Source organism: Rhinolophus hipposideros (assembly GCF_964194185.1).
Source record: "Rhinolophus hipposideros genome assembly, chromosome: 5".
NCBI lineage: Eukaryota > Metazoa > Chordata > Mammalia > Chiroptera > Rhinolophidae > Rhinolophus > Rhinolophus hipposideros.
In genome coordinates this window covers 38,484,323-38,497,147 of record NC_138051.1, presented here as the reverse complement: position 1 = coordinate 38,497,147, position 12,825 = coordinate 38,484,323, and the positions used below count along the sequence as shown (strand labels likewise).

General features: G+C 36.6%; 1 protein-coding gene across 1 annotated transcript in view; it reads right to left on the bottom strand.

Moving 5' to 3' along the window:
* Window positions 1–12,825, bottom strand: part of RTF1 (RTF1 homolog, Paf1/RNA polymerase II complex component) — a 43,858-nt gene that overhangs the window by 14,830 nt on the left and 16,203 nt on the right. The window contains exons 3-4 of the mRNA XM_081049856.1: window positions 7,735–7,882; window positions 5,751–5,955 (exon numbers count right to left, since the gene is read on the bottom strand). Of these exons, the coding sequence (XP_080905982.1) occupies window positions 5,751–5,955; window positions 7,735–7,882 (353 nt within the window). The remainder of the gene's footprint in view (window positions 1–5,750; window positions 5,956–7,734; window positions 7,883–12,825) is intronic.

Genomic DNA, 12,825 nt, shown 5'->3' with positions numbered 1-12,825 from the left:
TACTTTTATAATATGAGATACAGGTGCACTGTTATAAACTTACTCCTTTTTAAACAGTTAATAATTAAACAACACAATCCTAAATATCCATTTAGAAATCACAAAGGAAATTATAAAATAATTTGAGATGATTGAAAATGAATACACAACATATCAAAACTTATAGGATGTAGCTAAAGCAGTGTGTGCCTAGAGGAAAATATATAGCTGTAAATGCCTATATTAACAAAGTAGACTTCAAATCAGTATCTTAACCTACACCTTAAAATAATGGAAAAATAAAAGCAAACTAGTTGTAAAACAAGCAGAAAAAATAATAAGGATTAGAGCAAAAATTAATGAAACACAAGACTACAAAAACAATATAATCAATGAAACCAGAAGTTGGTTCTTTGAAAAGATCAACAAAATTGACAAACCACTGGCTAGGTTGACCAAGAAAAAAGAGAGAAAAGACGCAAATTACAAAAATAAGGTATGAGGGGCCAGCCCGGTGGCTCAGGCGGTTAGAGCTCCATGCTCGTAACTCTGAACGCTGCCGGTTCAATTCCCACATGGGCCAGTGGGCTCTCAACCACAAGGTTGCCCGTTTGACTGCCACAAGGGATGGTGGGCTGTGACCCCTCCAACTAGCAACGGCAACTGGACCTGGAGCTGAGCTGCGCCCTCCACAACTAAGATTGAAAGGACAACAACTTGATTTGGAAAAAAGTCCTGGAAGTACACACTGTTCTCCAATAAAGTCCTGTTCCCCTTCCCCAATAAAATCTTAAAAAAAAAAAGATATGAAAGAGGAGACATCATTGTTAACCTTACAGAAATAAAAAAGATAATATGGAACACTACGAACAATTGTATGGCAACAAGTTAGGTAATTTAGATGGAATGGAAAACATCTCTAGAAAGTCATAAACCACCAAGAATACGACTCAAGAAGAAATAGAAAAATCTGAATAGACCTATAATAAGAGATTGAATTAGTAATTTAAAAACTTCCCACAAAGAAAAGCTCAGGTCCAGATGGCTTTCCTGGAGAATTCTGCCAAACATTTAAAGACTTAATACCAATTCTTCACAAACTCTCCCAAAAAATAGAAGAGAAGGAAACACTTCTCAATTCATCTTATGAGGCCAGTATTATTCTGATACCAAAACCAGACAATGACATCACAAGAACAGAAAAATATTGACCAACATTCATTAAGAATACTGATGCAAAAATCAAAAAAATAGTAGTGAACTAAATCCAGCATCTTATAAAAGAGATGATGACCAAGCAGGATTTATCCCAGAAATGCAAGGTTGGTTCAATGTAAGAAAATCAGTCATTTTAATATACCATATTAATAGAATAAAGTACAAAAACCACACGATGTCTGTTTCCACACAGAATAAGCATTTAACAAAATCCAACGCCCTGTCTTGATAAAAACTCTCAACAAACTAGGAACAGAAGGGAACTTCCTCAAACTGATAGAAAGCCATCTATAAAACACTCACAGCTAACATAATACTTAATGGTGAAAGACTGAATGTTTTCCCCCTAAGATCAGGACCAAAAAATGGTATATTCTCACCATTTTTATTCAACGTGGTACTAGAGGGCAAGAAAAATAAATAAAAGAATCCATATTGGAAAGGAAGAAGTAAAATTTAACTCTTTTTGCAGATCACATGATCTTATATATATAGAACATCTTAAGGAAGCCACTAAAAACTATTAAAACTAATAAATGAACTCAACAAGGTTGCAGGATATAGGACCAATATACAAAAATTAATTTCATTTCTATATACTTGCAATGAACAACGTGAAATTAACAAAGAAAACAATTCCAGTTACAATAGCATCCAAAATAATAAAATCTTCAGGAATAAATTTAACAAGTGCTAGACTTTTACAGCAAAACCCTTCAAACATTGTTGAAAAAATTAAAGAATACCTAAAGAGGTAGAAAGACACTATGTTCATGGATTAAAAGACTTAATAGTGTTAAGGGGACAATACTCCCAAATTTGATCTACAAGTTAACACAATTCCTATAAAAAGCCCAGCGGCTTTTTTTGTTGTTGTAGATATGACTATCTGATTTTAAAATTCACATGAGAATGCAAAGAGCCCCATTTAGACAAAACAATTTTGAAAAAGAAGAATAAAGTTGGAGGACTCACATTTCCCAAGTTAAAAACTGACTACATTGTTACAGTAATCAAAACAATATGGTACCGGCATAAGGTCAGATATATAGATCAATGGGAGAGAATTCAGAGTCAATAAACCCACAAATGGACAATTGAATAGCTACATACAAAAGAATGAAGATGGATCCCAACCTTACACCACTTACAAGGTGGATCAATGACCTACATATAAGAGTTAGAACTATAAAACTCTTACAAGAAAATATAGGGGTAAATCTATGACCGTGGATTTGGCAACAGATTCTGAGATAAGATACCAAAAGCTTGGGCAAGGAAAGAAAAAATAAATTGTACTTCATCAAAATTAAGTTTTCTGTGCATCAAACAGCACTATCAAGAGAGTGAAAAACAGAACTTATAGAATGGGAGAAAATATTTGCAAATCATGTATCTGATAAGGGTCTAGTAACCAGATTATATATAAAAAAAATCAACAACGAAAAGACAAGTAAGCCAGTTAAAAAATGGGAAAAGGACTTGCACACACATTTTTCCAAAGAAAAATATAAATGGCCAACAAGAATATGAAAATATGTTCAAAATCATTAGTCAATAGGAAAATGCAAATCAAAATCACAATGAGATACACTTCACATCCACTAGGATAGCTATTCTCAAAAAAAGAAAATAAGTCTTGGCAAGGATATGCAGAAACTGGAACCCGTATACATTGCTCGTGGGAATGTAAAGCGGTGCAGGGGCAGTGTAAAACAGTTTGGTGGTTTCTCAAAAAGCTAACCATAAAATTACTATGTGATCAAGCAATTCCACTACTAAGTATACACCCAAAAGAACTGAAAATAGGTACTCACACAAATATTTGTACATGAATATTCATATTAGCAAACTGTTCATAATAGCAAAAAGGTGAAAACAACCCAAATGTCAATCAAGAGATGAATGGATAAACAAAATGTGATGTATATAAACAACGGAGTATTATTCAGCATAAAAAGGAATGAAGTATTAATATATGCTACATGTATAAACTTAAAAATATGCTAAGTAAAAGAAGCCAGCCACAAAAAACTATGTATGTGATTCCATTTATGGAAAAATGTCCAGAAATAGGCACATTTATAGAAACAGAAAGTAGATTAGTGGTTGTGTAGGCTTGAGAGAAAAATAGAGAAATGACCAATGAGTACAGGGTTTCTTTCCGGGGTGATGAAAGTATTCTGAAATTAACTGTGGTGATAGTTACATAACTTTGTGAATATATAAAAACCATTCAATTGTACACTTTAAATGGGTAGATTCTATAGTATGTAAAATATATCTCAATAAAATTATTTTAAAAGTTAGTAATAGCTTATATTTACATAATATTCTTATACATATCATCTCACTCAAGTCTTACTCAAGTCTCCAAGGAGGAAGCTGAGCAGGAAGAGGGAAAGTGACTAATTCAGATCACCTGGACTGTGAATCTGAATGAAGCCTAGACTTTCTGTCTCACAATGTAAGTGCTCTTTCTACAGCTAAGCTACCTTTTATGCTGCCTGCACTCACCTTAAAAAAAATTTAAAAAGAGGTAGCAAATTGGGATAGCCGGTTAGCTCAGCTGGTTAGAGCGGTGCTCTCTTCACAAGGTTGCCAGCTAGACCCCCACATGGGCCACTGCGAGCTGCACCCTCCACAACTAGACTGAAACAACTACTTGACTTGGAGCTGACGGGTCCTGGAAAAACACACTTAGATAAATAAAAGTTTTAAAAAAAAATCTAAAAAAATAAAATTATTGAAAAAAAAAGAGGCAGCAAATAGGTAAAGAATCTAACTGAAAAGAACATCTCACTACTGGTGCTGCTGGCTATAAAATGGGATGATAATGGTGTTTATATAAAAAGATCATTATTACAATTAAATGAGATCTATATAAAGACCTTTATTAAGTAAAAAAGATGGAGAAAATTTCTAAGTTACATTATTGCATGTCTTGCAGCTAAACAAATGAGCTACAAAAAATCTCAATTTTCTGTCAATGACTTGGAACTTCTTTTTTTTTAAAGATTTTTTTTTTTATTGAGGAAGGGGAACAGGATTTTATTGGGGAACAGTGTGCACTTCCAGGATTTTTTCCAAGTCAAGTTGTTGTCCTTTCAATCTTAGTTGTGGAGGGCGCCGTTCAGCTTCAAGTTGTTGTCCTTTCAGTCTTAGTTGTGGAGGGCGCAGCTCAGCTCCAGGTCCAGTTGCCGCTGCTCGTTGCAGGGGGCACAGCCTAGGAGTCGAACCGGCAACCTTGTGGTTGAGAGGACGCGCTCCAACCAACTGAGCCATCCGGGAGACAGCTCAGCTCAAGGTGCCATGTTCAATCTTAGTTGCAGGGGGCGGAGCCCACCATCCCTTGTGGGAGTCGAGGAATTGAACTGGCAGCCTTGTGGTTGAGAGCCCACTGGCCCATGTGGGAATTGAACCGGCAGCCTTCGGAGTTAGGAGCACGAAGCTCCAACCGCATGAGCCACCAAGCCGGCCCAGAACTTTTCTTAATTATCATCACTGTAAACATTCTTCCAGTCACTAAAATAGTCACTGATTCAGTCAACTGCCTCATTCACATAAGGTGAAAAATATAAAAACCAAGCTTTAGATAAACCAACCGTTGCTTTTGAGCTACTTGGTGATTTTACCATAGGATCCTATTGGCAGTATATAAGAACCTCCTGTTATACTCTCCACAGTTCAGAAATACAAATTTTAGAAGGCATCCGTAACCATCTGGCAACTCCGGTACTGTTTCTTAAGTCTTGTTTGTTCCAATACAGGTAACCTTGGAAGCATTCACACTCAAAACAAATGTCTATTACTTGCTGCTGACCAAAAGCCAAACATTCTTATCTAGGATAACTCACCATACTTAATCCAGTCTCCAGAAGGGACAAATAGGCTCCCAAATGAAATGGAACTAACTGCTGCCTGAGAAATGCATCTATTTTTCTTTTATGATATTAGGTAGTTAGGGAAGGATCCTAGTGCTGAGGACTATATTATTTCCTAAGACAAAATCTAAGTTTATTTTTACCTTGAAATTCTGTTAGGAGATAGGAAAGAACTTTTGCCGTTTAACTATGGCAGAAGTAATTCAGAATACTGAAGCAGCTTCTGAATATCAAAAAGCAACTTAGGAGCGGCCAGTTGGTTAGAGTGCGAGCTGTGAATGGCAGGGCTGCCGGGTGGACTCCCACATGGGCCAGTGAGCTGCGCCCTCCACAACTAGATGAAAGGACAACTACTTGGAGCTGATGGGCCCTGGAGAAACACACAGTCCCCAATATAATTTAAAAAAAGAAAAGCAATTTAACATTTGAGTTTTTTAAAAAAAATACAAAAACCATGCTGGAAGGATAGTGAGATACCTAACTCGTGAATTCCAAGTCATTTTTTTGTCTTCTGAAATGTGAAGCTCTTTTTAATTAAAGTACATTTGACATACAATATTATGTTAATTTCAGGTGCATAAATTCCAAGTCTTAAATCCTGTCAAGGCAGGGCTCCAAATGTGAATTTTGGAAAATTATTTCATTATCCTTAAGAAAGCACAACCTTACCTCCTTTTCAACACCTCCCTCTTCTCTATGCGGTTGAACAGTTCTTGCTCGCGCTCCTTCTCTGTCATCTGTTCCAGGCGAGCCCTGTCTTCCTCATCCCCCATGAGGTCTTCTCCATAGCCATCATGGAACTCTTCGTCTTCTGAGGAAGAATCTGAATCTGAACTGGAGGAGGAGCTGTTGCTGTCAGAATCTGACACTTCACCTGCAACAAAGGCCCAACCACAAGATTAGACTCTGCTGGAGAAGACGGAGGCCACAGGTGACCCCACAGCGTGGCTAATCATGACTCCTTGGCTCTTCAGGTACAGTGGCCTATGGCCATCTCAGCTCCCTTAGGAACAGTCCTTGGTCTGCCTGTGGCAGATGCAGACATAGGTTAGGGAAATCTAGTCCAGAATAGAAAAATGTTCCATGTTCTTCTTAAGTTAACTTTTTTTATTTTGAAAAAATTGCAGACCTAAAGAGAAAAATTGCAAGAATAGATCTACTTAGGTTCACTCACTGTTAACATTGCCAATTGACTTTCTGTATGTATAAAATAATGTATATAATTTTATTATTTATTTTACTGAACTGAGAGTAAGCTGCAGAGATTGTGACCCTTCACCCCTAAATACTTCTCCTAAGAAGGACAGTTTCTTACATAACCAATTACACGATTACCAAATGCAGGAAATTTAACATTGATGCAATGCCATTATCTAACATACAGTCTATATTTAAATTTCACCAATTATTCTAATACAGTCATTTATAGCCACTTTTCAGCCAAATAAGGACCCAATCTAGGATCACATATTGCATTTGGTTGCTATGTCTCTCTAGTATCCTCTAATCTGTAACAGTCTGGTTTCATCTTTCATGCCACTTAATTTTTTTGAAGAATATAAACCTAAAAATTATCTAACAGAATTTTGTAAGGTGACGATGAAAATATTCTCTATCTGAACAGTGGCCATCATGTGGCTACTGAGCAACTAAAATGTGGCTTGTGCAACTGAGACACTCAATTTTGAATTTGAATTTTTAATTAATTCAAATTTAAATAGCCAAGTTGTCAAATGTCCCCCATTTGGGTTAGTTGGTTTCATCAAGAACTATTCAAGTTATGAATTTTTGGCAAAAATATTCCCTAAGTGATTGTGTCCTTTTCACACGTTTGTTCTATTACTAATGATATTAAGTTAAGGCAGTGTCCCCCAGATTTCTCCTTTGTATAGGCACTTTTTCTTCTTTGTAGTTAGTAAGTATAGGAAGATGCTTTAGACTGTGGAAACATCTTGTTCCGCAACAAACTCACCCAATGGTTAACACTCGTTGATAATTCTTGAATAAATCAATTATTACTGTGATGGTTGAAAAATGGTGATTTTTTTTTTAAACTATCATTTCTTCTACATTTATTAGTTGGCACTAAAAAAAATAAATGTTGGGGCAGCTCAGTTGGTTAGAGCACAGTGCTCATAACACCAAGGTCACCGGTTCGATTCCCACATGGACCAGTGAGCTGGGCCCTCCACAACTAGATTGAAAAACGACGACGACTTTGACTTGGAGCTGATGGGTCCTAGAAAAACACACAGTTCCCCAATATTCCTCAATTTAAATAAAAAAAAAAATCAATGTTTTAATTAGTCATTAAGTTGATTAGTGAATTCCTAATAAGAACATGTTTTACTGAGTTTTATATCCTGTTCATGGATTTTCCTCCTCAGTCAGACCATGAATAACTAAGGAAAAGGGAAGGGAAGGCATTCAGGGTAAAGAAAGTTGAGATTCTGATGCAGGGACTCCTGGATGGGGCCTCATTAACCCTTCGGAATTACATGTGTTTTTCTTGCTTCATTCAGAATCTCAAAGGACCACCGAAAATGTTATGGACTGCTGTAATGCAGGTACCTTTCCCTGTCATGTCTGATGCTGCACTTTCAACCTGCCAAGAGTGGGCATTCACTCTCAGGGTCTGGGCTGCGTGGCTCACCTTCCTCAGGGGCTGAGCTCTCAGCAGAACTGTCTTTGTCTGAACTGCCTGAAGAAGCAGTTTTATTGGCCTGTTTCTTCATGGTTCCTTTCTTCTCTATTTTTCTGGCTTTTCCTTTCTTCTTATTTTTATTGCTCCCGAATGTCCACTGTAAGGAGAAAAAGAGGAAAACTGAAACAGGGACTTGACTGGGAAGAGCTGGAAGATTCAAGAGTAAAGTCTCTGACATTCATCAAAATGATTGCAAGAGTCTCTATTGCTTTGGACCCAAAACAAATACACTTTATATGAAGATAAGAATTTTGAAACCTTTTGGTTAAAACTTCATAACTTCTAGTTTGTAATTTCTTAGAGACAGTAGGTAATTGATATAATAAAATTTAATTAATGCACTTTTTATCACAACAGAAAAACAAAGATATCAACATTATGGCAAGTCAACTGAGTTAACTAAAAGTCAGTGGTAACAGAAAACAGCTTCTAATGTTTCCTGTGGCAGAGATGGCAGTAATTGCTAGGGGTTGGTATGTCTGGGTTTCAGTTCACAGAGAATGGTTTAGTTCTGGAGTACATCCCAGGAAGGCAGGATATAAAGCTTGTTAGCAGGAGAAAACTGTAGAAAGCACTGGGAAAAGGGGTAAGGGCCATTCTTTGACATGGATGGCAGCCCTGGTACCATCTCCAAGAAAGTAGGAAAGTGAAGTATTACTAGATCATTTTATATATGTGTGTATCTTTTTAAAAAACCCTCTCTATATTATACAATATAATGTTTAAATTGGAGCATAAATTGGAGATCCCGTATATCTAAACATACGGAACCTACAATTTGCATTATTAAAGTAACAAGCAGGCAATATACAAAAGCCGAAACAAAAAAAAATGTCCTCATCAAGCATTTTAATTATAAAGCTGAAAGAGCATGTAAATGTTTTAAAAATTCACAAAGACCATTTTGTTACATTAGACCAATCTCCTTTGGTATTTTAACTTGTCTATTTAGGAGAATGATTTTAGGTGAAAAATACTTTACTTGGGAATTTTATTTTATGTACTATAAAGAATAGTCTTTACCTTTTCAGCATCACAGATTGAATTATAAATCTGGTATTAACATAAAATTTCTACAGCTAATATTTAACAAAAGCACAAAGTCTTTGCTCCTTCTATAACGTGATCACAAATTAACCTCCTACTTCACAATGGCTAAGATCAGAAGTAAATTTATTTGGGCTTCTTTTTTGAGGAGGTGGGTAGAGGGGTAGTTCTGATGAAATGTTCCGTATGAACTACTCTTAAGAACTACAGTCTGCTAGTTTACGTTAATGAAATATTGTGAAAGGGTGCTCTCTTAATCTTCTGATTTTTCCCTTTAATTTACTCTTAGTTATTTTAATTGCCACCTTATTTTTGTACTCAAGAGCTAGGAAGAAGGGGCAAGTGAAAATAAAACAACTACATGTTTTAGAATGGTATCTTAAGTGAATGAATGGTGACTTCCCTTTATAAGTGAATTTACTTCTCAAATTTTAACATTTCAACACCTAGGATTTATTTTAGAAATAAATCCTAATGCTCCTCTTCTAAAGACTAGTTCTTTCTCAACCATTTCAAACCTTAACCATTAAAGGAAGATAATTTTAGGTCAGTTTGAAAGAATCCAAGAAGCTCAAGTGTTCAATTTCTGTTAACTGAGCCAAAATATGTCAACTTCTTATTATGACAACACAGATATTACTAGAGGCAATAAAGTATATAAAACATCTTCTGTGTTGGCTTTGGTTACAAGAAATAGAACAACCACGCACATATTCGATAGTCAATACTGACTGGGTGGTTATGAAAATGGGCATCACCCACTTCTTCCAAACAGGGTGTCTTGACCCTTTGTACTCCTATCCAATGAGAATAGGAAGAGGCTGAGAGGGTAAAGGTTGAGCTGCCAAGGTCACAGGTGTGTTAGAGTGGCGAGGTCTATTTTTGCTAGACCTATTTTTGCTAGGTCTATTTAAAATTTGGGTTTCTTATGTGTAATAGAGCCAAATTCTGGACTCCCTAGGAGAAAAAAGGTGTTTAGGAGAGCAAAAAAGACCTAAATGTGAAGTGACACAGGTAAATCCAATTCAGGAGGTGCTACCGTGTCTCCCCGAAAATAAGACCTATCCGGACAATCAGCTCTAATGTGTCTTTTGGAGCAACAATTAATATAAGACCTGGTATTTTATATTATATTTTATATTTATTATATCATATTGTATCATATCATATCATATCATATCATATCATATCATACCATATTATATTATAGACCTGGTCTTACATTATAGTAATATAAGACCATGTCTTATATTAATTTTTGCTCCAAAAGACACATTAGAGCTGAGTGTCCAGCTAGGTCTTATTTTCGGGGAAACACGGTAGGATGCTACCTAGCTTCCTTATCTTTCTACCCTCTATCTGCTATAACTTGCTAATGCCTAAGCTTAGCAACTGTCACTCATCTGTAGTCTAGGATGTTTATCCCTTGGAAGTGAGGGAGAAAAGAGTAAAAATAGAAAACAAAACATTTCCACTTAAAAAGGGCTTTCCTGGCTAAACCTGAGTGTGGAAATCTTGGTTTTCTTTCTTTCTTTTTTTTTTTTTTTCCAACAATTGTCAAAAGAAATGAGATGACAAAACTTCCTCACCTTTCAAGAGGCTGACTCAATAGGTCTGCCATGCCAACAGCAAATAACCAAGCTACTTGTGTCTACTTTCTAAAAAAGTGTCTTACTTTGATAAACCTTTAAAATCTAATTTTAAGGAAAATATATGTTCATTATATGACGCTTTAAAAAAATAGAAAAGCGTTTTTAAAGTTAAAAGAAAATCACCTGTTATTTCCACCACCTAAAGATAAATAATTACGTAAAATTTGGGGGCTAGTCTCATTATTATTCCTATTTAATACAGAGAAAGAGACTCAAATGGTTAATCTCCCAAAGACTTTTTTATTTTCCTGGAGAATAGATCATATGTGTTATACATTTATATTTACACTTGTAAACCAGAGGTTCCTGAATGTTTTTTTTCTTTTTGTTCTAAGGATGTATTTTAAATACATGCCCAGTACCTCTTCTCCCAAGATCACAGAAAATAATAAACCATAAAGGGGATGGTCAACACTTGTGGCCGTCAAAATCAATATAGAAATATCTTAATCCAGTCATTAGCCCAGAGATTGCTCACCTGTGCCTGCAAAAACCTTATTCTGTTGTCTCTGAAACAGGGAAAATGAATTCTTCTTTCATTGCTAGAGCGTGGTAGTAAATAGTAGTTTAAAGTGTAACAGGCAGAATTCAAGGGATGATCTTAGGCTTTCCCCCGTCCAGCAAAGAGGAGAGGAAATGACCTGGCATTTCTTAATTTGTGCTGGGAACAACGGCTCTACTGAAAGGCAAGCTCTGCTGTGACCTTGAAAGTGTCCTAAAATGTACCACACAGAAGTCAAGAACGAGAAAATGAGTGCCTAGTGATCTGCATTAGAGTACAGAGGCCAGAACACCCCCCAGTGAGAGCTGCTCAGAAACCACCTGGGAAATGGAAAGGATCCATTGTCATCAGGACTTCTCCACACTGAGGTCCTGCTTTCTCAAGCATTCTACATGTATGCAGGCCCACACATAACGAAAGTCATTCGCATATACGCGGTGAAGAAAACCTAAAACAGAAACTGGAAGGAAGATGTTTTCTTAATAAATTAAGAGATTAGTAGTATTATAGTTTGCCTCTCACAGATGTAACAGATATTCTAATGGGCAGCAATGATCTACTGACACCAGTAAGGTTAGTACTACACAACTCTGTGCCAGCCTGCATGTGTGCCGGGCGTTATAAGCAGGTCCTTACTCTGGGAAGTGGTTGACCTTCCTGGCACTCAGCGGAAAGACAGGAAGGAACATGGGGTGGGGAGCGGTTTCTTTGAACTTGGGTGGCATTGAGATGCTGAGTGCTTGGAATATCCGGGAGGCATAAAAGCAAAGAAATGTCAAGATTTCAGAGAGGTTATCTCTAATGGGCAAGGAAGACCATATTCTAGGCCTCGGGACCTGGAGTAAACACCCAGATACTCCAAAATAAATTTACAAGTGAAACAAAATACTTCAAGGTAGTAGGGTTCAGAACAGCTGGGTTACTGATAAACTATACAGGAATTAGGGGTTAAAAGAACTGGACAACAGCCCAAGTCCTTCACCTGAGACTGTTTCCTTATCTGTAAAGTAGGAATAACAACACTGCCTTGGGCTTGACCACCTATGGGAGCAGTGTGAGACTCAAAGAAGACAGAATAAAAGAAGTTTAGAGCACATCAGAAACCATGAAGTTCTATGTAAATGCAGGGCACTATTTTATGTTGGGAACAGAAACGCAGAACTTCTGTGGATTTGTTTTATCTGAAGCACAGGAGTCCAGGTGAGCTCTATGACCCCTTGGAGTTTTAAAGAGGTAAGATTCTATATGAACTGAGTGTTATATTAAGTCAAAAGGGTTCTGTACTCATTATTCTAGATCTTGACAGTGGCTAGCAAAGAGGTGTGTGGGAAGGGCATGGTTTCTGATTTAGGTGGTGGTTTTTTTTCTCTGAAAGTAGTAAAGGGTCAGTGGAGTTGAAGAGTAAATGCAATTTAATGTCAGCCTAAAGAATATGAAGAATAGCTTAGCTTTCTTTTCTCTTCTACTGTGTAATTAATCAAAGTACACAGGACACTACTATATTTTATAATCAGGCAATCACATATATTTAACTGGAAAACAGAGAATCCCTACACTCAATCACGAAACTTAGTCTGGTTATGGAGACAAAAACAAAAGTGAAACAGATGTGATACTAAAAAATGAAAAACATAATCAGTACCCCCTTCCACTGTTTGGTAGGAAGTGTCAGCATCTGTCGTAAACAAGTTTAAGCACGTAGTCTATGAAAATCACTTTATTTTTTCAAATTCTTCTGATGAGACTTTAATGGTGTCTAGATAAATGAGGTACTACTATATGGTTATCTACATAGCCAAGAAGTATGTAAAAATAAGGCTTGTAAGCAACCCAAATAGC